At 53.1% G+C, this 27,664-nt stretch overlaps 1 protein-coding gene and 1 pseudogene across 1 annotated transcript in view; one reads left to right on the top strand and one right to left on the bottom strand.

The window, feature by feature from the left end:
* IGF2R (insulin like growth factor 2 receptor) overlaps nt 1-26,583 on the bottom strand; it is a 97,163-nt gene extending 70,580 nt beyond the window's left edge. Inside the window, exons 1-2 of the mRNA XM_053913616.2 lie at nt 26,214-26,583; nt 7,652-7,791 (exon numbers count right to left, since the gene is read on the bottom strand). Of these exons, the coding sequence (XP_053769591.1) occupies nt 7,652-7,791; nt 26,214-26,362 (289 nt within the window). The 5' untranslated portion in view covers nt 26,363-26,583. The remainder of the gene's footprint in view (nt 1-7,651; nt 7,792-26,213) is intronic.
* On the top strand, nt 5,481-5,572 carry LOC128779580 (small nucleolar RNA U3; annotated as a pseudogene).
* Nucleotides 26,584-27,664: the final 1,081 nt, after the last annotated feature.

Here is a 27,664-nt window from a genome sequence, read left to right as displayed (position 1 = left end):
CATAATCCAGAAACAACCCAAATGCCCATCAACAGAAGAGGACGTTAACTTTGGCAGATCCACACGATACCGTATACGAGTTAGAAGAATGAACCCCAGTGAAAGATAACAACAGAGCTGATTTTCAGCAGCATAATACTGTTGTTACCATATAAGTCCAACAAAATTTAAAAACATCAATCACATACACCTACACCCACACATAGGGGGGAGTGGGGGGGGGAAGGAAGGGGAGGGATAAAATCTTGAAACGTAGAGGTATCTAATGGTTACTTCCAGTGAAAGGGGAAGGGGAACACAGTGGTTATTTAAAACAACTAATTAAAAAGAAAAAGGTTAGTCCAAGGATTAATGATGAGCGCATATCACGAACTCAGGAGTATAATTGGCCCAATTTAATATGATGGCTGACGTCTTTTAAAAAAAAAAAAAAAGGAAAAAGAGAGGAGTGAAAATTAAGATGCCAACTGGAGAGGCAGTGACGGGTTTTAGAGCTGTCCCACGTCATCAAGCAGACTGTTCAGTGGTTCTTTGTCCTGCCTGCTTACGCACAAGGGTCTGCCGGAAATTCCCGAGAAACGCTAGAAAATCGTTTTCCAGCTAAAAGGACATTGAAATCCTGCGGAGGCTCCGGCACCGAGGACAGCGCCAGTGGACAGCGCCCGAGGCCCCGCCCACAGTGGGAGTGTCTGGGGCCGGGAGATGGGGCGGGGCTTCGGTGCGCCCCCGCATCCCCCACTCTCCAGGAGACTGGGAGGGCGAGCCAGTGGGAAGCTGCGCGCTATGGACACAAGAGGGCGCTGACGGGCCGCCCCCCCATCTTGAAGACCCTCCCCCACACCTCCTATCCCCCCATACCGCAGCCCGTTCCGGCCCTGTGCCCAGAGCTCCTGGGGTCTCCTCATAACTGCTGGGTCCACCCTGAAAAGGAAAGGAGAAGGCCCTGGTCTCAGGCCGAGAGGGATCCGGCCAAGCTCTGCCGCCGCAGCGCGGGGCACTGGCATCCCTCATCATCAGGCCCCATCGGCATCGCGCCCGCCCGTCCATCTCATCTTTCTCCTCTGCCCGCTCCGCCTGGCAGCCGACACCGGCTGCCTACCAGGGCACTCAGGGAGAGGCCACTGCGAACCGCGGCACACAACCGCGGCACACAACCGCGGCAACCGGCCAGTCTGGCCATCCTCCCCGGACCAGAGCCGGGCGAGGACTGCGGGGCGGCGGCCAGCACGCCAGGCCCACGGCCAGCTCCCGAGGACGGCGCCAAATGGGCTGGGCCGCGCTCGCCGGGCCCGCCAGACCGCGCCGGGTCCTCCAGACCGCGCGCCGGGCCCGCCAGACCACGCTCTCCAGGCCGGGTCCGCCAGACCAGACCGCACTGGCGGGGCCCCACCAGACCAGACCGCGCCGGGTCCTCCAGGCCGCGCTCTCCAGGTCGGGTCCTACAGACCAGGCTGCGCACACCAGGCCGGCCAGACCACGGTCTCCAGGCCGAGGCCGCCAGACCAGGCCGCGCTCGCCCAGGCCCGCCCGGCCGCACCGAGTCCTCCAGACCGCGATCTCCAGGCCGGGTCCACCAGACCGCGCTGGGTCCTCCAGACCGCGCGCTGGGCCCGCCAGACCGCGCGCTGGGTCCGCCAGACCGCGCGCTGGGCCCGCCGGACCGCGCCAGGCTCGCCAGACCGCGCGCGCCAGGTCCACCCGACCGCGCTCTCCAGGCCGGGTCCGCCAGACCCGGCGGCGCCCGCTGGGCCCGCCAGACCAGGCCGCGCTCGCCGGGCCCGCCAGATCGCGCCGGGTCCTCCAGAGCGCGCCGCGCCGCGCGCGCCCGGTCCTCCAGACCGCGGTCTCCAGGCCGAGTGCTCCAAACCAGGCCACGAGCTCCCGGCCCACCAGACGGCGCTCTCCAGGCCGGGTCAGCCAGACCAGGTCGAGCTCTACAGGCCAGGCCGCGCCGGGTCCTACAGACCCTGCGTACCGGGCCCGCCAGGCCGCGCTCTCCAGGGCCCACCAGGCCTCGCCGTGTCCTCCAGACCGCGCTCTCCAGGTCCGCTCCGCCAGACCAGGCAGAGCTCGCCCGGTCTCATCAGAACAGGCCTCATTGGCAGGGCCCCACGAGACTAGACCACGCCGGGTCCTCCAGGCCTCGCTCTCCAGGCAGGGTCCTCCAGCCCAGGCTGCGCGCACCGAGCCCGCCAGACCGCGGTCTCCAGGCCGAGCCCGCCAGGCCAGGCCGCGTTCGCCTGGGCCCGCCAGACCCAACCGTGCTTGCAGGGTCCGCCAGACCATGGCAGGTCCGCCAGACGGCGGTCTCCAGGCCGGGCCCTCCAGACCGCGCGGGGTCCGCCAGACCACGCGCTGGGTCCGCCAGACAGCGCTCTCCAGGCCGGGCCCTCCAGGTCGCACTCACCCGGGCCCGCCAGACCAGGCCGCGCTCGCCAGGACCCGCCAGACCAGGCCACGCCCTACCAGCCAGGCCACGCCAGGTCCTCCAGACCCTGCGCACCCGGGGGCCCGCCAGGCCACGCTCGCCCGTACCCGCCAGGCCAGGCCACGCTCTACCAGCCAGGCCTCGCCGGGTCCTCCAGACCCTGCGCGCCAGGCCCGCCAGGCCACGCTCGCCCGTACCCGCCAGGCCAGGCCACGCTCTCCAGGCCAGGCCACGCCGGGTCGTCCAGACCCTGCGCGCCAGGCCGCGCTCTCCAGAGCCCACCAGACCAGGCCGCGCTCCAGGCCTGCCAGGCCTCACCTGCAACCCTCGGCGTCCCCGGCCGAGCCCAGCCGAGCTCGCCACTCGGCCTCGCTGAGGCTGCAAGGCCTGGGGATCCCCACTTCGCGGGCGACCACAGGGCCCGCTGCGCGGCCACTGGGCCCCGCCAACACATCCGTCAGAGCCTGCCAGGCAGGCAGGCAGGCCTCTCCGTGCTAGTGACCGTGTGCTTGAGCAAGGCTTCTCTCAGTGCCCACTCGCCCGTCTTTATTGTGTCGTGTCCTTCAAGGTGGACTATGTCACATGCTGTGTCACCAAATTGAGACAGAATCCTCTCTACCCAGGTGTTCCCTCCAAGCTACTGCCTCATTTTTCTGCTCTTTGTATCAACACTCTTTAAAAAAAGAGATTTCTATTCTTGCTACCACCGATTACCCCCCTCAAATATCCCCCCCTCCCCTGCACTGGCTTTCCCCCCCAAGAGCCACAAGACTCACTCCCTACTTCAGCGCCAAGTCTTCGCTTAAATGCCGCTTTCTCAGCAACAGGTCCCCGAGTAAGACCCCCGAACACTCCCCTGAGACCGCCAGCCCTCGGAACTCTCCTCCCTCCCTTTTTTACAGCATCCATCACATTGGAATCCACCACTCAGCCACTGCTGTTTTGTGTGTGAGCTCCATGAAAAGGGGGCTTTTGTCTGTTTCAGTGATTGACCCATTCGAGTATTTGTTATAAATAAATGAATATTAAGTGTTGGTTGTTTTAAAATACTTTATTCATCTATCTTTTAAGATGTGAATTGACCAAGTAAATCAGAATAAAGTACAATTTCCTGAAACATCCCCATGGCTGGGTTGTTCCGGCCCTACTGCTTGTCATAATTAACGCTACAAAAAAGACTGTACAAAAATCTATGGATGGTACTAATTCCACTCTTGGTAAGATTTACAAAAGCAGGATACAGAAACATCTTTTAAAACTTGGCATCCTGCCAGACTCCTGGGAGAGACCATACATGGGACAAAAATGTAAGTTATATCTAAAACTCAGCCAGATATCTTAAAATGTCCAACAGAGTTACACGGTTTTTAAGAAAAAAGAACAAAGGGCTTAAGAGGAAAAGACAACATTTTCACATCTGAATAGTCAGAGACACGAACTTCAATCCAGGGATCAGCCTGGATGCTGGCTGTAGATTTCTGCGAATGCACACAGGAGTCACACAACGTCAGTGCCACCTGAGGTCAGGGCCGGGCTCGTGAGTAAAGGAAGGCACTGGGCACAGCCACTACCATCGGATGGGTTCCCTGTGTCCCGCCCAGGTCACCAAGAGGAAGGCAGCCCGGCTTTGGTGGTGAGTAACCTCAACGAACACTTCCCTAGTGGGCGCATTACATCAGTTACATGGGCTGGTAACAGGCTTTCTGAAGTGGGTACATAGAGCTTTTAACCCTCAGACTAGTAAAGTGGAAACCACAGTACTAATATTCAGGATGTTAGGAGGACGGTGAACGTTTTCGGTATTTTCACACACTCGTGGTGTTGACCATTACAACTCCCGATTCAAAGGTTCTAACTTGAGCAATTGATTCAGACTGACAGTGTCAGAGTAAGAGAATTCCAAGTTCACCACGTCTATGTTTAAAGTATTACATTTTTAAGAATTATTATTAGTGCTTCAGTTTTAATTGTCGGATCACACATCTGAAGTAGTTTAAAAAGAAATCAAACATAAGACATACAGGTCATTTTAAAATGTGGGGACGGCGATTCGCCTAGGCTGTAAAAGGGACCAACTGTCCCTTCCGGGCCCCATAGAAATGACTGCTAGACCCGCTAGATTTACATATGTCACAGCATCACTTGCCTAAGGAAGAACTAGTGTTTAACTTTTTTCATCAAAAGTCATGTAATACTATTTACGCCGAAGTTGAGGTCTTCACATTCATTTCCAAGGATAAAAGCTGCCCCGTGGGCACTACGAAACTGACATCAGCAGTGATCTTCCCGAAAGGCTGTGGACAACCTCCTACGGCAGCACTCGAACGTGCCTGCTTCTGGGCTCCTTGCCAACCTGCGTGACGCAACCACTTAAACTTCTGCCAGTCTGGCGGGCAACACCGAGATTTCACTCTTGCTTTGGGCTGCATGTACACCTGGCTTGCTCACCAGGTTGCGCTGACCATCGGGGTCTCCTCTGGGAACTGCCTGCTCTAGACTTTGCCACGTTTCTCCCAGGTTGTTTGTCTTATCTTCTACTGAGAGGAAATTTCACCTCCCCCAGATTATATTTCTATTTTCCTCGTTTTTTTTCCTAATGTTCTGTTGCCTTTTTACTTTTGATTTTAACTGATGTGTCAGGTATGATATGAAGGAGAGGACTAATGCTGTTTGCTAACAGGAAAATACCTAAATTACACCCAAAATGTTGATTACACTAATTAAGTGCTTGTATACATAGTTGGGTCTGTCACCACACTAGTTCTCCCATTCCTGTGATTTAGTGGGAGCTCTGGTACTTGTGGCTGTTCTCAAAATTCACATTTCTTCCCCTTGTGGCACATTCATAAGAGGTCGTTCCCCAGGCGTTCAGCTTTCCTGCCACAGTTCCCGTCCTCGCTCTGCCACCGTCTGGCATGTCTCTGTGACATGCCAACACCACAGCCCAGAGCAAGGGCAGAGTCTCTGGGGCTGGCCTGCCGGCGTTCGCAGCCGCACCACCAATGGCGAGCGGCGTGGCCCAGTGTCTTCATCTATAAAATAGGGAAATGATAAGATTATACTTTCAGGGATCATTTCTATAGTTTGTTATAAAATGGGGAAATGAATGACCTACTTCAAAACATTGGTGAACAAATTAAATGAGATTATTTTACTTGAAACATAACACCTTGCACAGCAGTACACGAGAAATTTAGTTACTATTTAGTTACAACAGCAAATGTAGTTTATTGTATGACACAAAGTAGCAAAATCAGATCTAAATCAAAGTCACCTCTGCTGAGGTTAGTGTCACCTTTACACGCTCCTCCTAGTTTGCTTTCCTGGCTAAGGACAGGGCGGTGAGGGCCAGTGCTGGGAAGTTCGCCGCATCCAGCTGACCGTCTCTCCCTTTAGGAGTTTGAAGGTCTGGGGAAAGCATGTCACATGTGCCTGGGAGTAAAATGAGACTGGACTCTGCTGGTTTGTATCAACGCCGACCTTTTCACTCATCCGGTTACCTGCAGCCTCTCTCCTTTAACCAAGCTCTGCTATTCCATCAGGCCCAGCTTCCTAAAATCACATTTTATCAGATTACCTCCCCCATGACCATCGAGGAGAATCTAAAATAAACCCACTACCTACCCAGCATATGTCCCCTCTCCTGCCAGGCTTCAGTCATTCTCAAATGTTGTCCAACCATGCCAGCCTCACAAATCACCCTCCTGTGACCTGTCTGCATCTGGTGTCCCTCTGTGTCAATTATGCGCTACCGGACAACCACAAACTAGAAGACACACTTTCATTAGCCAAAACAACGACACGGCTTGTTGCAAAGCTCTTTTACACTGTGTTAGGAATTTCTTTTCAAAATGACAAGCACAGTGACCATAGTACACTGCCCCTCCCAACACCAAAAACCCATCTAGCATCCTCTTCGGACCACCGGGGTCCCACCCCATTCCCAGTCCCACACTGTCCCCGCTTCACGACTGCCCCCCACTGTGACCACACCCATCAGGCTGCCCTGGTGGACATCCACGCCACCAATTCCAGGGATGATGACATCAGCTGCTTTTTAGTCTGCCCCGTGTATCTGCACTTCGGCACCCGCCCCTTTCCCACTCCATGAAACCTGGAGGGGCCGACGGGCATCCCCTTGGGCGCAGCATCCTCACCAGGGGACAGGGACCCTGATGCAGAAGGAGGGCACATGGGGAGATAAAATCAGCCCCAGGGAAGAAAGCTTCACAGTTTTTTCTCTAGGACTGCCCGTCCTTAGGCGTACTTAATTTTTAGTGTAACCCTAAAACTAATGGCCACTTTTGACCCCCATGCAAAAACGGACTGCGTGAGAATCAAGAGGCCACAGAAGAAAGCGGAACATTCCCAAGGGAAAGGGCTGGCTCCCAGAAGAAATGGGGTGGAAGGGGGAGAAAAGGGAAGAAGACAGGGCTTAAGGAAAAGCATGAGAAAGGCAGAGCCATATAGGAAACATCCTTCTGGGTCACCGAGCACGAATGTGCGTAACTCTTCATGGCGGCTGACTGCGCAGCATCCACTAGGTCAGCGACTGTCACCCTTCCGCACCCCACGGCACACAGAAACTGACTACTGACACTCTGAGGCTCACCACAAAATATATTTTTTGCCGATCTGATGAAAAAAATAGGTACAATTATGATTCATTCATACCGACAGCTACTGTTACGATAGCTAATGTCATTTTTTTATTTGACAATTTAAGGCAGGGGTGTCAAACTCATTTTTACCAGGGGCCACATCAGCCTCACGGTGGCCTTCAAAGGGCCGAATGTAATTTTAGGGCTGTGTAAATGTAACTGCTCCTTAATAGTTAAGTGAGACCTTGGCGCTGCCGCCAGGTAGAAACAACGAGCGGGGCTGGATAAAACAAGGTGGAGGGCTGGACTCGGCCCACGGGCCTTGTGTTTGCCACCTGTGGTTTAAGGGAAAAGAGGTCTGTGCCCCTGACTCAGCAGTCAGGTGTTGTATGTCTTCAAAATTCTTGCGGCACACCGGTTGAAACTCGCTGCCCTAGATGGAAGTAACCTAACTTGATGTCACAGTGGACATTTCAATTGTTGCTTCTTCTAACTCTGACAAAACATAAAATGTACATCGTTTACTCTAAGCATACGTCACTGCGCAGATAGCTACATACACAGAGTCATTTTTGCAGAAACGGGGCGTGCACAGGCATAACGTAAAGGCAGGCGTACTTACCCACGGAGCGGAAGCTGTTTGTCTTCAGGTCGTGCGCACAAACCGCGCTGGATGCCCCGCACTGGGGCACACTCACGTTTCCACAGACACTGATTGTGTAAAGCATGTGGTTTTTGGTATCAACAGCTTCCCATGTGTAACTAAAAAGGAAGAAAAACCATTTGTCACTGTCAGTGACCTGCCAATAATTAAACTTCTCTCCAGTTTAACATTCAAGCCACATTTGCTTAAAACTCCCACAATCCCATCAACCAGAAATACTCGAGTCAACTACGGGGAGGCTGACGAGGGGCCGGAGCAGAAACCACTAAGTACCGCTTTGCTCTGCTTCCCTCCGCCCGGAAGCCACCTCAAGACTCGACGATCATCAAAATTCTTCAAATTCTCCTGTTCACTTAAGAATACCAACCCAGGTAAGTAAGTGCTCAAGAATCACGTTGCTATAAGACCGTAACCATTCCCATCACACTGGAATGCTGAAAAGCCGAAGAGTGTTTTTTACTTTATTTTACTTAAAAACTAATTGCGGCGTGAAAGACAGTTCTACTTCTGGCTGTTTACTTCTTACAGCCACAGCTCGGCTCGGACCCACAAGACGAAGCTGTGCAGCGAGTCCACGACCTGATTCAGAAGCAGACCTCAGGCTGACCGACTGTGACAAGCAGCTGACAAGCATTGGTCGTGCATCCCAACGCACTGCGTGTTCAAACCTCTGTCTGGCAAAGTACCTACTGAGCAATAGTTAATGAAGCCATCTACCTCCTTGGAACAAAGGAAGAGGGAGATAACTCCCAACTGCTCAGGCCCCGCCTACTCAGGAGTTGTGGAGGCCTGGGGAGGAGGCTGGGGGCCATCCCTCAGGGGTGTCAGGTTTTCTACCCACCGAGGGCAGCTGGAGGAGAAGGTGCAGTCCACTCCCCGCAGCTGCCCTCCCCCCAGGCACCAGGGCAAGGCCTGAGCAGAAAACAGCAGGCAACACACCCTCTGGCCTAGAAATCTCCCCAGGTGTCCACGCACAATGGAGGCACCCCACAGGGGGGCTGGCGGCAGGCAAGGCACCCGGCATCCTCCTGAACGTAAGGGGATGGGTCACACCCGCCCGCCGAGAAGCCACAGGACAGAAGCACACATAAGCATTCAGGCAGGTGGCAGCCAAGGTCTCCGGGAAGTTCAGATGGCCCTGAACTGCTGGAACCCTGAAAAACAGGTTGGTGTGCTTGGGAAGGGCCTACCCTGGGGGGACAGCAGCTCAAAGCAGGTTCCACTGAACTCCCTCCGGCACCCCTGGCACCTCGGAGCTGCCTCTTCAAGTTGGGAGGGTTAGACGCACAGGAAACCCACCAGGCAAGAGAGAGTCGTCAACAAAGGCCTGTCCCCTTTGACCCTCACTAACCTTTTTCTTTGGCTTCACAAATGTCCTTAAGTATTTACTGCAGAGGCACTGAGTACAGCAATGATCAAAACAGACCAAAAAAAAAAAAAAAGTCGCCACCCTCCCGGTGTATGTTCCAGGGGAGAACAGAAAGTACACAAGAAAACAAAATACATAGGAGAATCCCACCTACTAGCACGGGCTGCCGGAACACAGACAAAACAGCCTCCTCACTGGAGAGAAAGGACTGAGTGGCACCTTCTGAGAGGATGTTTACCCTGCGGCTTGAATGACAAAAAGGAGCAACCCAGGGGGGAGATGAGGTGGGGAGAATCTTCCAGCAGAGGGACTGGCCACAGCAAGTCGGCCCCCCCCCCCCCCTCGGAAGTGAACTCAGCAGGTGGATGGGAAACAGGAGGATGGTAGAAGGTGAGGTGGAGGAGTTCCCCGGGGCTGCAGAGTAAAGGAAGCAGTTCTGATTTTGTACCTGAAGCAAAGGCAGGCCCCTCAAAGAGAAGGCATTGTGGACCTTTCCCTAAACTTTTAAGCTCATGTTTTTATTTGCAGAGTATTAGTGAAACCTGTCTATTAATTATGGTTAATCACAGAAACTGCGAACTTCTTTCCTCAAGAGCTGTAAGTTCTTCCAGGACCCTAGACATCAAATGTGACACCTTAGCAGGGGCCCCACGAAGGTGTTTCACAATCTTAATATGCAAGAGAGGTACACAAAGGTATCCTTCTAGAATGAGTTGACGGGTAGGAATCAACTCTAAAGAAATTCACACAGTAAGTACATGAAATACTATGGTCTTCTTAAAAAACATTAATCCACTGTTCTCTTTGTAGAGGTGATATTTAAATAAGGGAGATGTAAACTGTGTGTGTTTGGGGAGCAGAAAAGAGAAGAAAAAGAGAAACATGGGGGACACTGTCCTGCTTCTCTGAAAATCAGGGTCCCTAGAACGAAAAGCGTTGGCTGCATTCAATCACGTTTCTTTTCTCTATGCGCATTTCACATCTGCTTTCTCCCGCTTTATCCAAACGGCAAATGGTCCCGGGAGTAGGAAGGGAGGTTGCCCTGGGTGGGTGAGACCTGGAGTGCTGGCTCTTCTCAGGGGTGGACTGACCCACGCACCACAGGGTGGCCCCTCCAGCCTGGCATCTCCCGTGCCACCCCCCACACCCCCCCTCCCCCGCAGTACTTGGGTGAAGTCCTCAGTCCTATCACGTGAAAAGGAAAGGACAGCAATGGCATGTTCCTAAGCTCCCTACCAAGGCATCTGCAGGCCATCAATACTTGAAGCATTCGGAATCCAACGGACTTAAGTCTGTTTTGAAACAAAAAGCATGCCTAGCGCCTTGTATCACTAGGAGCTCAGGGATAATCACTGGGTTGAAATAATTTATCTGAAAGCTCATGAAGCATTTTCCAAAAACTGTTGTGTATTCTGGTATGCGCACTCGATGGATTAAATTATTATCTAGATATGCTTCTGCTGGTAGTAGATGTTTTTTTAAAGACTATTTCATAATAAACTTGGAAGTCATCTAAATATCTGATAGCACTGTTTAAGAAAATTACGTGTTTGGAACTAGATGATTCTAGACTCCTTGCCAGATTAAAGGCCACGGTGCCAGAATGTCCTAGGCTGAAATCATTCTTTAAATTTAGGCTAGCGCTTAAAAGCATCACGATCGTATTATAGAACCAGAGAAGAGTCTCAGAAACAATAAAATTATTATAGACTAAATAAAATTTAATGATATCTTTCAGGAAGAATAAACGTTTGTCCAAAAGCTTATCTTTTAGAAAACTCTCTACCTGATATGAATGTGCAGGGCCAAAATGAGGGAACCCAAGAGTAAGACTCACTTAGTAACCAAGTGAGACCACTCAGCTGAGATTCACAGAAAACTAAAGCTGTTTGGGCTTACACAAGTAAAGACAAGGGGAAAAAAAACAGCAAAAAAATGAGACCAACATATTAGATCAAAGAGAAAACTACACTGTATTATTAAATTTTAAATTTTTGGCAAGAAACAAACCTCTGGAAGAAGATATGTGCAAGCTGTGTGGAAATGTAGTCTTTACTCACACACACACTCTCACACACACACACACACACGCATGGTTGAAACATATTCGCTACACAAGCAGATCCTGCAGCAAGATAGGATAAAAGCCCCCTGAGCCTCTCCCTGAAACTCTAACATCCATGTCAGGGTCAAGTCTTCTAAGAGTCACTGGGGCTCCAGGCTATCCTTCATGCATGTGAGGGGCACACGGGGAGGGAGAGAGGTGGAGCAGCAAGGGCCACAAAGGCCCAAGGACGCAGACAGTCGAGGGGAAATGGCACACAGAAGCCCTGTCCACTGCCCCAGCCTCGAGAGAGGCAGGTAACACCTTCGAAGGAGGCGGCCGGTCCCCAGTCAGAATTGCTCTTCTGGACCCAAAATGATCTGTGCAAGAACCCCAGCTTTGAAAACCAGCAGAAGCCAGCAGAGCCCTTGCTACTCTACTCCTCACTTTCCAGAGTGTAAAACGCAGTTAGCCAGTGTCGCCTTCCCACCCTCAAAAAACCCTAATCCATTTCAAAGCACACCTGAAAATGCCCCCCGCCCCTGCGCGCGCACACACACACACACACAGAGTCCTCTGGGCCACGCTCACTCCCGCCCACCCCCATCTGAATCCGAATCCGCAGCTCTGACACCAACCCGCCAGCCTCTCCCACCACGCAAGGCCAGACCTCCTCAGGGCCCCCACTGTGCTGCATGGCCACTCAGGACAGAAAGACCCCCCCCCTGCCCCGGCCCCAGAGAGTTCTGGGCAGGCACGGAACACTGGCTGACAGTGGGAGAAGGAAGCCTGGCCATGGACAGGACTGCGAACACACTGCAGCACCTCTCCACGGGCTGGCACCTTCTCAGCAGAGCCATCAAGCACCAGCGGCTCAACTCCCAAGCACCCCCCCACCCCGCTCCCGCTTTGGAGCCCCAGTCCGCAGCTCAGAAGGGCCAAGCCCCTTGCCCGCTGTCACACAGCTGGGCAATGATAAGGCCAGGAATTAGCCCAGCCGTCTCAGCCCCAGGGGCAAATGCTTAACTGCAACGGTAAACTGTGTCACTGACTTTCGTTGCTTAAAAGTTTCTTTAACTTTTCAGAAAACATGTAGTTTTGATGACAACACCGAACCTGGCAAGATAGTCCACAAAACTTTAGAGTTTCAATCTTGGGACAATAAACGCCACCGAAACAACGGCTTCAGTATTATACAAAGGTTTTGGAGAGAGGGCGTCCATCTGAGGGTGGCCCGAGTCGGCGCTGAGAAACTTCGGGAGGTCCAGGCTGCGCGTGTCACACCGATCGGCAGGTGACACAGCGTCCCCAGCTCAAGTTCTTCCCCAGTGCCAAACTTCTGCGGCCCTTTCCGCCTCCCCGCCCGGCCCGTCCAGCTGGGCTCTGTCTTTCGCACAGTTCGGGTTACCAAACACCAGGGCAGACCTTCTGCCATCTCTCTTCCCTCACCCAACTGGTTTCCAAGGAAAGGCTATCAACTCCCTTCCCAGCAGCTGCACTGGCCTCACTTTGCAGCCAAGCTGGCGAGGACTCCACCAAGAAGAAACACATCTACACTGTTCTCATCCCAGATTCACTCTCCTTGAACATGACTACTTAGCTCACAGAGAACTGCCCTTTACCAGCCCAACAGGAAGAGTCCAAGAGTATCAGTAACTCAGAAAACAATCAAACCATCAGATCCAGTGTGGCAGGGAAGAGGGGGATGGTTATAGAAGTCACACCCAAGGCAAATCACTTTACGAGATCTCTGATTTTTAAGTGGCCTGTGTGGCAGAAACACACCCGGGACACGGCCCATTAATTTCACCGTGTATGCTGAGCTCCCAGGCTGAGTCCTTCCCTGGAAGAAAGCTGAAGCCTGTCTGCCCCGACTGGGACCCCACGGCCTCTGCGAAGCCGCCGTGGGCTGCGGCACTCAGCCCGAATCTGCTCCGTGGCACAGAGGCTCCATTTTAACCTCATTTGGTTTAAATTTCATAATATCCTGAAAGGCGCTGGCAGACCACCAGTCAGAAGGCAGCGCACAACTAGCACACTGTCAACCGACCCAGAGACAGGACGGCGGTCAGCTCTCCTGGGGCTGCTGCTCCAGCAAACGCCACATTTGGAACCCGTCCCGGGCGGGACCGAACCAGCCCAGGGGCAGCACAGAAGTCGCAATCCCGGCTGGCGCCGCCCCAGCTCGGAAAGCTACCCAAGAGAAACGGAGAGCCACCTCCACGGGAGGAGGTGTGTCTGCCCCAGAGAGAGAGAAAATTCAAAAGAAAAAGCCAGAGAGGTACAACTGGACATTTCTTAAGCATATGACATTGGTGTCTTACTGTGACGCCTCTCAAGTTTTCACAAATGTCATCACTGAGTACTTGTGAAACTACCATACCTTGTAAAATACAATGGGGGGTTCTTTCATTTTAAAACCAGCTAACATCCAAAATAAAGTATATAAAATTCAATTATGAAACGTATGGTATACCCACCCCTTTCAAGAAAAATATGCTGGAAACCTGGATTCCTTCCCGGCCACACGGGCTCTTGCTCTGCCCCTTGCCTCGGGGGAGGGAGGGCAGGGGGGTGGGGGGTGAGAGGAGGGGTGCACAAAAGCCGTCAGGTTTTGAAATACGTTAGTCCCTGATTCCTTGGGGAGTCTCAGGGTCACGTAGCTGTTAAACATCTTATGAACGGCCTACAATTACTGGTACATAAAGCAGAATGGAGGTATGATGGACTCAATAGTAAAATTAATAAGCATGCGTAAATCTGTAATTTGACTTCCTTAAAAAAAAAAAAAATGAACACCACAAACACAGCATGTCGCTGGCCAGAGGACTGGTTTTCCGAATCTAGAGGGAGCAGAAAATCTGCAATTTGGGGGACGAGGGAATGCAAACTCTCTCCAATCTGAACATCAAAAAAAGACTTTCCTGCTTTGGCCCGCCTCCAAGCCCTCAAACAGAACACTCAGGAAGTCGTTTGGCTCACTACCGTCCCTTATCAGGATCAGAGAGCTTGTCAGCTCATATATCCAGCCCGATACCCTTCAAAAATCTTAGCCTCTTCAACCAAAAAGGGGAAGGGGGGGAGGGGCAGGGGAAAAGGAGGGAGCAGAGGGAGGTGGAGTTTCCAAAACGGGCATCTGCGGCAGAAGCCCCCCACCCCGCCCCCGCCTGCCCCTGCTGCCAACGACTCCAGCGGCTGAGACTGCAAGGACCTGGTTTGTTGTGATGATCGCACCCCTGATCTGAAGGTTGGGGTCACCACGTTTGACACTGCCTAGCCAAAGCTCATACAGGAAGTACTTCACTTCCTATTCTAACAAACCCACAAAGCTGTGGAAAAGATATGGGACCTGCAAAAGAAAAAGAAAGAAAACAAAAAAAAAAAGGTGAGAAGTGCCCGACAGTCTCTGTGCTTCCCTGGTGGCCCGACAGGGTCTGGAAGCAGGAAGCCAGTTAGCGAGAAGGGTCACCACCAGAACCTGGGCCCCGGGGGGTGGGCAACGGGCACTGGCAAAGCCTTTAGAAGCAGCATGAGAGTGACTAACGGAGCCATGTGAGACAGGGGGACGTGCGTGTCACCCAGGAAGGGCAAGGCAACGGAGAGACAAGCCCACAGACCCAGCCACACCCCGACCAGCTGTGTGAGTCACCCGTCACTTCTCTGAGCCCCAGTATCCTACAAAACTGAGTCACCCCAAAAGGTCACTGCCAGGGAGGTCGAGACCGGGAACGTAGAGCGTCTGAGAGACTATGATCGAAGGCTTCATCCGGATCCACAGAAGGATTCAGACTGCTAAAAATTAAGTTTACAAAAAAAAGGGACTTGTTCTGGGGCCTCCTAAAGGAATGTCCCGTGACACTGGCAAGGAGCGGGAGCAAAAGGGAGGGACAGGACCTTGTCCTGGGGCCAGCTCCACAGAGCTGATGGAGCTCAACACAGGCGGGGGAGCAGTGAGGCTCAGCACACCCCCCCCCCCCCCCCCGGCCCAGCTGCCTGGGCATTCAGGACACACACCTCCCCCCCCACACACACCACTGCAACCTGGGGTTCAGGACAGACGCGCGCGTGCGCGCACACACACACACACACACACACCCATACACCTACCCACCCACCCAGCCGCCTCCTGGGATCACTCAGTCACTCAGGACAGGACAGTCACTCTGTAACTCCCCAGAGCCTGTCCCAGCCGCCACCAGAACAGAGACCTGCTGGACCTAAAACTGCTGGCAGGGGGGGAGGGGGGAAGGTCAGCGTCGCTCTGCCTCAGGGGCTCTTGCTGCAGGGGGAGGTGCAGAGCCAACAGCGGACTTCAAAGCACATAGTCCAGTGCCCCTCCAGGACAAAAAGCTCCCGAGAAGCCTGGCCTGCCCTCCCTCCCGCCACCTATGCGCTTCCGCAGTTCCAGCACCAAGCCAGGACGCCCACCCCAAACCCTGCTCTGTGAGGGTGTTTTAAAAATCAGTGTAATTATCTGGATGTTCTCATACTTTGTCCCTCCTATGCATAAGGAAGGGTTGGGTTCTAGGCTGAACCTCATTAATTACACGATGTCTAAATCCAACTGCCTTGAAAGTCGACCCAGCCTTAACGCTCAGCCTGGGTGCCGGCGTCACCAACAACCCCTCCCAGATGCAGTCCTTCCTTCGGAGCCCGACCTACCAGGAGCCAGGAGGGAAGGTCGGCCTTCCTAGCTCCTGGGCAGTCAGCTTAGCTGGGTGGTCTGTGATGCTGACTCGGCCACCCCTGAAGGGGCTAGCTCTTCACTGGGGCGAGAAGGTGACCTATGGAATGTCCCTGCTTTGCAGATGCTGGGGTCAAAGGTCCAACTGGCCCCTGGGGTTCAGCAACACCTGATACCCAGCTGGGAAAAGACACACACAGGCACCCCTGGGTGCTGAGCCAGGCACCCCCGTAGAAGAGCATTATCTCACCCAATCCTGAAAGATTTTGAGAACAGGAGGAGTATTTGTTGAGCAAATGAACTACACGCCCCGCACATTCAGAGAATGGTCTGCAAACATTGTTGCTCACTAGCTTAAATGTAACTTGTGGAGAAAAAGCAGCCGTGCACTAAATTGCTACCCTTAGGGGAGATCTGGCAGCCCTAGTTCACCGAGGAATCTGAACCAGAAACTTCCATGTTTCCATCTACGGACGCGTTCGCCTTCCCCCCAGTCACTGGGCCCCCAGCCCTGCATCCTCCCAGCCCTGGTTTCCTGTCGTTCCACCCCTCCTCCACTCACCCCTCCCTGGAGCTGCTTTTCTCTCCAGGGAACTCTCCCACGCGTACAGCACTCCCCCTGACCCTGCGTCCCCATCCCCCCCCCACCCTGCATCCCAGCGCAGCGACCACCCCCTTCTCTGATCCCAGTCACAGCAAACTCCCCCGGAAGGGTGGCCCAGGCCTGCTGTCTCCACGTCCTGTCCTGCCACCCTCCCTCAAACCCAACCCCGCTTTCAACCCATGAAACGTGAGTCGTCGTCACAGAAGACCTCCGCAAACAAGCTGCAGGTCAGTTCTGGGTCTCTGTGGTGCGGAATGCTCAGTGTGATACGCCCGACCACCTTCTTCCTCCAGGGCATCACAGTCTCCCGCTCGTCCCAGGCAGCCCCTCGTGAGCCTCCACTGGTTTCCGTCGCCCCCCGGAGATCGCACCCAGGGGTCTGCAGCCATGCAGTGCTGGCTCCCACACGCTGTCCCCAACGCCCACCTGCCCACCCGACCCCCCCACCAGGATGTCTAGGAGGCTTTTCGACAGCAACGTGGCCAGGCCAAACCCCTTCTCTTCGCCTCCACACTGTTCCCGCAGCCCTTCCCACTCTGAAAATGGCACTCCGTTCTTTCCACTACACCAAGCAAGTCTCTCCTTTCTCTCCTCACACCCCAAGACTGACCATCAGCAAAGTGTGCCAGCCTCACCTCCAAAACACCTGGAATCGGACCGCTCTCCACCACGCCCAAAGCTATGCTACGGTCCAGCCCACCGTGATTTCCCACACGATCTGCCAAAGACCCCTGCTGCCCCCACCCTGTCTCTCCCCTCCTCGGCTCCAAGTCCTCTAGGCTCCCTCCACCCTCAGAACAGGAGCCAGCACCACAGCGATGGCCTTCAGGGACCAGTCGGGCTCCTTCAGTCCTCCTCCGAGTCTCTCACACCCCTCCAGCCCCAGCGGCCCCTCTGCCATTTCCCAAGCGTGTCAGTGATGCTCCCTGCCAGAGGACCCTTCCCCACTTAGAGGCATCGTCCACTCCCTCACGCCCTTCACAGTCCCTGCTGAAACACCACCTTCCAGAAAGGCCTGGGGACCGTGCACCCCATGCAGAGCTGCCCCGCCCCCTCAGAAGGTCAACCAAAGCCATAAACTCTGCTGCCTCCTCCAGGGGCCACCTCTAAAGAGATAGAAGAGCGAGCCTGCTGGTTTCTCACTTTGTTTGTGATAACTCTTCCACAGCAGATGGCAGGGGGCGGAGCCGCAGAGGGGCCAAGGGCGACTCAGTGAGCAAGCACCCTTGTCACTTCTAGGAACCCACGTCTCCGGCACTTCCACGCTGGTGGTTTGGGTTTCTGTTTAAAGGCCAGGGGTGAGCAGCAGGGGCTGCAGGGGGGTGGGGTGGGGGTTGCTGTTTTCAGTAGGAAACAGTGTTTGGAATGCCTGAGTGGTTTAGAATAGAATGTCCAACCAGGTTAGAGATAACGTACAAATGGCAACAAATGAATTTTATACACAATCGAACTCCAGCGGTCGCCACTCCTGACCGAGCTCTCCACATGCGTACACGCCTCACACAGAGAGTGGGTGGGTACCAGGCTCTGCTTGAAAGGCAGCTCTTACACTTCCCTCCCAGGCCACCCACGGGCAACCGAATTTCCAAAGCCACTTTCCACGGTTCCCACGTTCCTTGATCTGTCCCTGCTCCCTCTGTGTGCCAGAACAAAACGGAGAAGACTCACAATCTCTACCTCTTCCAACTCTCCTAGCCCCAATGAACAGAAAGACAGTATGTGTAGGAATCTGCTTCCTGGCCTGGGGAAGGGGCTCCCCTCCGCCCCAACCCCACTCACGCTGCCCCAGGGGGCGTGAAAGCACAAAATGAGAAGGAAAATCCCACCAGAGGTTGCTAGCTAAGCTGAAGGGCAAGCTTCACAGGGACTGGAAGGCCCAGGATTCCCCCCAGCATGGAGGGCACAGAGGCTGAACACACACCCTCAAAAGTGGTCAGTGGGCGAGAAGCTCTGGGCACCTCCAGCCCCAGGGCCTGCAGCACGTGGCTGCTGTGCAGTGCAGCGGACTTCACGAAGCGTTCTCAGCCGTCCCGTCGGGTCGCATTCTCAGTCCCTGTTCCCACGTGGTGAGGACTGGGAGGGCGGAAGCCCCTTCTGACCACTGAGGCCCAAGCAGAAGTCGGCTGGGACTTCTTGACTCCGACAGAATTGCAGCAGCCACAACAGGAAGGAGGACAAGCCAAGAAAACTGCAGGAAAGGGCCCCAGGCCGCCCGACATATGGCACCTGGCACGCGCCCAAATCCCACACCTCCTATCCTCAAGCTCCTCCTTGTTTAAGGGAATTTGAGCTGGGCTTTCTGCTACTCACAACTGCAGGAATCCTGGAGGACACATACCTCGAAACCACAGAACTCTGGATGCAAAATGAAGCCTGAGAATCACACAGTCCCGTGGTCTTAGAACTTTTTTAAGTGATGGAAACGTCGCTTTCTCCAAAGGGCTCTTATGTGGAGCACCAATGTATAAAACAGGTAAACAAGAAACGCTCTCTGGTTGAGGCAGGAGCCCTAAGGCACGGATGGGAACCCAGGGGTACAGGCTAACAAGCTCAAAGTATCTCTGATCTAACACAGCAGCCCCCACTTACAAAGAAAAAATGGTCTCTGCCACCCTCACCATTCAGTGAACGCTGAAGCTGGGCCAGCCACCCAACAGCGCTCCAGCTCTCCTACCCACCCAATGCGACTGTGCACAGAAGGAAACGAAGACCTCAGAGGACCACCAACTTGCCTGAGGCCCCACAACTAGTGAAGGGAAGAGTCCCCTTCAAACCCAGGACAGCAACTTCCTGAGTCAGGGCCCCTCTCTCTGGAGGAGGGAACTGAGGTCCAGAGGAAAAGAAGTGAGCTGCACAGCCAGCCCCCGCAGCTGGCGCCCCACTCCAGCTGCGGCCAGAGCACACTGCGCCTTGCCAATGGCCATTGAGAGGCGCCCAGCAGCTGTCTCCTGGCAGGAACAGGCTGGGGTCATCATGGGGAGGGCGGAAAAGCACCTAGGACTCGAAAGCCAGCCACAGAGTCACCAGCCAGAGGAATGCCCGTCCACCCCCCGCCGGCCTCCCCAAAAACAACGTGGAGCCAAGCTCCTGCAACTGCTTCCATGTGACTCCACACAGCTGCTGCACACGGACAGGGAGCGCATGTCCAGGAGGAGTGGCCACGGGGCACCAGCACCCCGAAACGCCAGACCACAGATGCCAACACAGAACCTGGGCCCCAGGGGAGAGGACATCACCGCATTGCCGAGGGACGTCCACGAAGAAAGAAGCACAGTGGTGAATATACATCCCCTGGAGACCTCGTGACACCAAAAATAAAGACGCAACAGAGAGGCTGAAGAGCTGATGGACAGATCCCAAGTAGGCAACACAAACCGAGCAGGACAAAGAATAAGTTATGAAAGGCTGGGCGGCACAGTAAGTGAAACTGGAAACTCTGACCCAAAGACAGAACGTTTTTTCCAAGCACACAGAACGCTCTCAACTTGACCAGGTGCTAGGCCACAGGGGAAACGTCAACAATTCTACCACAACTACAGACCACAATGGGGGGAAAATCCATTTACCTGGCGGAACACGCTCTAAAAAATTAGTGAGCCCAGGAAGCTGAAGTAGTTAGAACTTCTGGGTCCAAGAAGGAAACACTTAGAATTGAAGGATTAAAAAACCGTGTATCAAAACCCAGGCGTGGTGTGGTCCTCAGAACAAAGAAACACACAGCTTTAAATTCATCTTAAACTAGAAAAAGAGACAAGACACAGACGTCAGTAACAGAGAGCAGAAGTTAATAAAACCAAAAGGAAATGGGGATAGAGATGGTGAACCAAACAAAATGCTGGTTCTTTTGTAAAGATTACAAAGGTAAACAAATCTTCAGTACACGTGATTAGGAAGGGAAAAATCCATAAATAAAGATCAGGAATTTTTTCAATGTACCTACAGATAGGAATAAATATTTTCAAAAGTATAAAAGCATGCTACATATTTATATGTGAATACATAATTACAATTAAAATTTTCTAGGAAAACACGGACAACAAAAATTGGCTCAAGAAAAGGGAGACAACCTGAACGGCTAAAGCAGATAAAACTGAAACTATAATCCAAACTCCCCCGCCACTGCGCTCTACACCTCCATGATACCACGCTGGAGAGCTCTCCCAACATCTAAGGAAGAGAAAATGTCGATCCCATCCTAAAACTGCTCCACAGCCTATAAAATACAAAAATCTACCCAGCTCTTCCCACAAAGCAAACATATGCTTGATACTAAAGTCAGCCAAGAACAGCACAGCAAAGAAAATTACCACCCAATCGCCCTTAAAAACAGCTGTGAGCACCCTACAGAAAATATCAGTACACAGAACTGGATGTAGTAACGAAAAAAATTTCACCCTTTCCCTGCATCATACAGAAAAATTAACTCAAAAAATTGATCCTAGGGCTAAGGGCTAAACAGAAAGTTACAATGATAAAACTTCTAGAAATAATCATAGCAGAAAAATCCATTCCACTGTGGAGTCCAGCCGTGGTTCTCAGCTGGAGGTGATTTTGTTGCCCAGCCCAGGAGGCCTTTGAAACTGTGAAGCCATTTTTGTTTGTTACAACTGAAGGGGGGGGGGCGGGGGATGCTCCAGGCACCTAGTGGGCACAAGCCAGGGATGCTGCTTGACATCCCACCCTGTACACTGGGCCGCCACCACAGCAAAGAATCACGCAGCCCAAGTGTCAACAGTACTGAGGCTAGAAACCTTGGGATTCGCAAACATTTCTTTGGCTACAAAAAGCACAAACCATTAAAAAAACATCAAGTGGAATTCATCAAAATTTACATATTTTTTTTTCAAAGAATATATTAAGAAAATGGAAAGGGGCAAGCCAAAGATGGGGGGGGGGAATACTCATTACATATACCTAAGGAAGGACGTGAACCCAGAATACATGAAGAATTCTTAAAATTCAGTAGATGACCCCCCCAGAAATTGTAAAGGATGCGGGGCAAAACATTGTTGTTAACAGACACTACAAAAGACACCTGAACAGTCAATAAATACACCTCATGAACGATGTTCGGCACCATCAGGCATCACTATAAATATAAGAAAAAAATACTCAACGTATGAGTCGGCGGGGATATGAAAATTAAAACCACACAGAGACACCACGGCAAGCCCCTAAAAAAGGCTACAATTACGAAGACTGATAGCATCAAGTGTTGGTAGACGTGGGACACATGGATCCCTCAGAGACTGCGGGTGGAATGCAAAATCGACAACCACTCCTGAGCACAGTTTGATGGCTCCCATAAAGTTAACCCCTCCCTTGCTTCCTTCCTCCCCCCGCCCAAGCAAAAACAAAGGCAGGCGCATGTCCACACAAAATCTGGTACACAAATATTCACAACAGCTTTATTCATAACAGCCAAAAGCAAGTAACATGTAGATCACTCTTGGATCAAAAACAAAATCAAAACTAAGATGACATTATTTAAAGTTACCAAAAACGAGGGAGGAGGGTGTTCGTGGCGGCTCCTTCCCTGGCAAGAGCAGTCAAGGCCAAGGACAACTCCATCTTCTGAGATCCCAGTGTGGCTTTCCATTGGAGGTGTGTCCATTCGGGCTCTGGCCCCTCCCAGTTCTCCCCTCAGCTTCAGAAATGGTTAAGAACACCTTGGAGAGTAAAGGAAGCCTGTGTAGCCTTGCCGGGACTAAGGGTGAGGAGACACTGAGCATAAACTCAGGCCTCTGTCCCTCACTGGTCATGAGTCAGCTGTGAGGAAAACACAAAGGACCCATGAGCATCCCCAATCTGAGCTACCTCCACCTTGCCACACACCACTCAGGACCAGTGGGGGAGTTAGCCAGAAGTCTCCCGTCCTGGGACAAGGAAAAGGAAGAACAGAACAGTACCTGCAAAGGAATGAGCTGCTTTCTGCCGCTCGTCCCAGTCCTGGGACCCTGTAGAATTCTCTCTGCCCTGCACAATTCGGTTTTATATGCCAAGATCAAAATAAAGATGAGAACCTCCGAATTATTTTTCTCAGCCCCAGCTCTTAACGATTCCTCTCTGAAACGCTGATAAAATATGTGAAGCCCAATCAGGAATTCGCTGCCTGGGATCTTGTCAGGAGGTCGTTCTAAGAATTAATGCATGTGCTCTAATGTATCCATAATTAACAACCTTGGACTTCTACACACTTATTGTTGCAAGAAATGTACACACACAAATGGATGTGATCCAAGTTTAACATGTGGCCCAAATTAAGCATATAAGCATTGTTCCTGAAGAAAAAAATTGCAGGGGGGGAAAAAAAATCTAGAGACAGCAACTAAACCAACCTCAACTCCCAGCTGGCTTCATTATCCTCTTGTCCTCAATGTAATAAAAAGTTCCAAGATTTATACCCCAACAATTTGGGGGAGGGGGGACTCTAGGGGGGGGAAACTTGCTCTGAACAAATTTTAAAGTACTTAACTACTTACATCGAGCCAGCCCAATGCATTGTTTCATAACTAGTACAAACTGTTAAGCCTCACTCATTAAGAACGTTAACACCTAAACAAAGGGTGGAAGCTACCCTTCTGTGTGTGAGAGACAGTGTTTTAGAAAGTGCAAATCCCCCAGCAGCGAGTAATGCGGAGCACTGTGGTCGCTTGGGGTGACTCTGCATGGCCTGGCCTTGGCCCCTGCGGCTCTCCTCTCCCTCTCCCTGGTCCAGGGGCACTCACTGACATTCCTCACCAGCACAACGTGGCTTCAGCCTCCAGACCTCTGTAACGTGCCAGTCCCACGACCGGTCACGCTGGCCTCAGGAAACACGTTCTTTCCACTGGCACACCGCCTCCCGAGAAATAGCTGAGTGGTTAAGAATCACCCGCTTCTTCCACGCACAGCGCTCACCTGGCACAGGCCTCGTGACGCCTAGGAGATAGTAGAACTGAGTTGCTCCAGAGAACAAGTGCTTTAAATAAGTGCCACGTGGAGCAGATACACTTTGGGAAACTTGCCTGTGTCTGCCTTGCTTTTCCGTGCAGAGCTAGCGGCGGCCTGTGCTCTCCACGGGCATGAGTGTGGTTCAAGCCTCTGCTGAAACAGTTCCTCCCAGCAACTGCCGTTTGCCAGGCACCGCACCCCTGCCCAGCACCTTTACGCCAGGTGTGGTTAAGGCCGCCGCTCACCCCGAAGGTTTGCCCCCATCCGGGGCCCTGCAAGGTGCAAGTGCCCCTGCAGCAGAGCCGGACTTCCCTGCTGCTGGTCCTAAGGGATTGCAAAGGAAAAGCCCCTCTAGGATTCTAGAGGCAAGGCTGGGCCCCCAGAACTCCAGCTCCGTATTTGGGAAGCAATGAGGATTTATTGTTTGGACTCTAGTTAAAGCTGGGTGGTACCTGGGCACCCCAAACCTGCAGCCTGGATGAGGGGTTTCTGCGGACCGCCCTGGGCACCAAAATGCAATGACTGAGACGATGTCAACGGAAAATGACCAACGGACAAGCATCTGGCGTGTGCCCCGTGTCCACCGGAAGCTGCCGCCATAGATAAAGCAGCAGGAACAAATGGTAACGCTTGTGAAGCTGACTTTTCCTACTCCAGCTGGAGACGGGGGGTGAGCTGTTTACATTTCAGCCAAATGGACCCCCAGGAACGGATTGAGGAGGCAGTTGAACACATCCTGCTTTGGTGGTATTTCATAGAACTTTTCATACTGGATTTAAAAACAGAATGATCAGCTCATATCCCCATTCTTCAAATGTGTGCTCAAGTTAAGGAATTTTTAGCCAGTTTATCTCGAAAAATACAGATTTTTGACACACACATACACCCCCCCCAAAAAAAAATGTTTGAACAGGTATTTAGGCCAAGCTATCCATTTAAAACAGGAACAAATAGGAAGAACCTCACTTAGCAGGTACCAGGTTGAAAGCAGAGATTAACACGGCTCTGGAAAAGCCTCTGTGTGAAGCCACAGAGCAGTAACAGACAAGGGGGAAACGTGTGCAAGTCCTCCGAACTGACTGGGGGATTTGCTGTCCTAAGAACAAGTAAACACACCAACCTGAAAGACATCTTCAGGCCGCAGAGGCCACATTTATCATACTGGGCATATCACCCTTCAGAGTACTCCAGCACGTGCTACGTTATGCCCATCTATGACAATAGGGAGAAGTATTTAAAGATACAAAGGCCCCTTCCTACTAAACCCAGAGTCTGGTTCCTCCTGGAGATGAGGTTAATGAGGAATGCAGCAGGTTCAGGCCGCTGCGTGGCTACACTAAAGCAACAGTAAGCCCCCCTCCCCCACACAAGCCACACAGTATGGGTCTGCCCTGGAGGTCAACTTCAACCTTAACTATTAACAAATAAACTCCAATTTGCTAACGAGAGCAAGACCTGAACATCCCCAGCCCAACTGGGTGAATTTCTTAATGATAAGGTTGGCCACAGCGGCCATTATTCCGAAAGGTCTCACCACGTTGGAGGCTGCCGCCCGACCCTGTACAAACTGCAGTCCTTAGCAACTACGCCTCTCAGGGCAGCTGACGGGCCCACAAACGAAGTGCAGTAAAGTCTCCCTCCCGCAGGCCTCCCCCTACGAAACGGGAAAAGAAAGAGTATGGGTCTCCCCAAAGAGTTTCTTCTGTGAGCTCAGGCTTACGCTCTTTAGCGTAATCATTTCTTCAAGTTCTGAAGGGGGGGAGGTGCTAATAAAACCACCTCTGATACAAGGGAAGAATAAAGATCCCTTTAAGCTCACCGCAAACTCCAAGTTTAGCTCAAAGTGGGCACAACTTCACTTTTTTCTGAGACGTAATTTGCTCGTGCCAGGAGGGACTGTATGCACACTGTTCACTAGCCTTATTGAACTTTCCATCCTGCTTCCTTTATACCAAAGTTTTTTTTTTCAAAAAAAAAAAAAGCTTAATTTTCCACTATCCTAAATAGTCCAGAGGTTGGGAAGAAAATTCTCGGCACAGGCAGTTCCCCAGCCCCAGGATGCCTCGCCTTCGCAGAAAACGAAAAGCTCTGGATGGGACCAGCGACTACACAATCATGGTTCCCAGAGCAAGACTCGACTAGAATAATCCACACGAGACAATGACATCATGTGAGCAACTAGACAGGAAGTTGGGCTCAGAGAAGCCAAGGGTGAAGTCTTGAAAGCCAACACAGAATGACCACCCCAAATTCCTCCAACTAAAAAAACATCACTTTCTGTGGAAATGCTACTTAAAGAAATAATGGAAAACCCATCCGGAGGAACTCAATCAGTAAATGAAACCAAAACCCCAACTCCAAGGCCATCTGTGCGGGTGAGCCTTCTCACACTCAGGGGCCTCGGCAAGCCTCGCTAGTGGAACTTGGAGGAAACGTGGAGTGGGAACAAAGCAAAGCTGTAGTTCCTGCGTCCTCCAACTTTCGCAGGCGCGCCGCTGCGAGAGGGCAAGCGCTGGGCGTGAGGGTTTCCGCAGCGTGTCACCCCGCACGGGTCGCGCGGCAGCCGCCGCTGGCACACAAAGCAACCCAGGACTTAGTGACAGCCACAAGTGGCCAGGCAGCAGCCCCCCGGCCAGCGCCAGGACGCCGCGCGCCCCGCGCCCCCCCCCCCCGCGCCCCCGCCCGTGCGCGCGCGTCCCCTCCTTCGGTGTCTCCCTTCACCACCACGCGGGCAACTTTCCATCCGGGGCGGGGGGCAACCCAAGCTTGGACTAGAAGGGACTCCGGGACCCCAGTCCTTTCCCCCAAGCGCCCCCGCCCCCCACCCAGCTCCTCTGTGCGCCGGGGACACCGCGAGCGAACCCTGCGCCCGGGCGGGCCACCCACCTGCACAGCTCGGGAAACTCGGCGCCCTGGGCCCTCGCGGCCCCCGGGGCGCAGACGAGCAGCAGCAGCTGCAGCAAGAACAGGGAGCGCAGCGGGCGACCGGCAGGCGCGGGCCCCAGGTGGGCGCTACGGCCGGCGGTGGCCCCCATCGCCCCGGGCCCGGGCTGAGCGGCGGGCGCGGGACTAGCGGCGCGCGGCTGCCGGGGGCCGCGCCCGGGACATGGTCGCGCCGCCAGGGTGGAGGCGGAGCAGAGCGCGAGACGAGCGGGAGCGGAGTGAGAGCCCGAGGGGCGCGCGGCTCGGCTGGGCTCGGCGGCGGCTGCAGCGGCGGCCCCGGAACAGCATCACGTGACCACCGCCCGGCACCGCCCCCTCCCCCGCCCCGCTCACGTGACTCCCTTGTTCAGGTGATCCCCGCCCGCCGGGCTCCGCCCAGGCGCGGTCACGTGAGCGCCCCACGCGCGGGGTAGGAAGCCACGCGGCAGGGTGCGCGGGCGCAGGTGCCGCTGACTACCCGGCTTAGGGACCTGCCTCGGCCTCAGTTTCTCCGAGTTGCTATGCGGGCGCTTCCCAACTTGGAATAACCATTTCCCTACTTCACAAGCGGGGAGGGGACTTAAGAGGCCTCAAGTGCCCAACCAGGTGGCACAGCACAGCTGTTACTTCGGATCCTGCCGGTCCCTCCCCGAGCCCTGCGGGGCTTCCCAACCTTTGCCCGGCAGCGCCTCTCCCAACCTCCCGTGGGAATATTATTTCCTGGGTGTCTGCTTCATAGGAAGAGGAAGGAGGCACAAATATAGGAGTATGAGCTATAAAAGAAGCAAAAGTGTAGCTATCACGCAAGTGCCGCTCAACAAGTCTTTATTAATTCCTCTGTTCGCGTGTGGGGTTGATCAAAAAGTCCGTTTAGGTTTTTTTCGTAAAATGAAAGACATGTTTTTCATTTTCACCAATAACTTGATTGATTTGGGTATTTTGAGTATGTCGGCTATCTCCCGCCATTGGCTTCTAGTGGGTAGAGGCCAGGGCTTCTGCTAAATGTCTTCCAATGCATAAGACAGCCTTGCAGCAAAGGATACCAAGAAACTTTGCAGACCACTTCTGACACATTTGATCAGTCACGCCACAAACCTTTTTTGTGTTTCAGTTGCGTTTTTTTACCTTTCTTGAAAAAATTAAGCATAATATGCTAAAAATATTGCATATCCTCTTCCATCTTCAATGTCAAAAATGACTGCACCAAAATTCACCAGTTTTGGTGGGGGGTTTTTAATGCGCACTGATACAATAGCTGTCACAACACAATCTAACAAACTTGTTTCGAATGAAGTTAAAAGAAACAGCTAAAGCACTACTAGAGCCATGGTCCGGAAAAAAACTAAAACTTTGTGGCCCACCCAAAATTTCGTGATTCCACACCATGTGAGGCCTCTGAGCCAGGCACAGTGAAG

Source organism: Desmodus rotundus, chromosome 11, assembly GCF_022682495.2.
Source record: "Desmodus rotundus isolate HL8 chromosome 11, HLdesRot8A.1, whole genome shotgun sequence".
Classification (NCBI taxonomy): Eukaryota; Metazoa; Chordata; class Mammalia; order Chiroptera; family Phyllostomidae; genus Desmodus; species Desmodus rotundus.
This window is presented reverse-complemented; position numbering and strand designations above follow the sequence as displayed.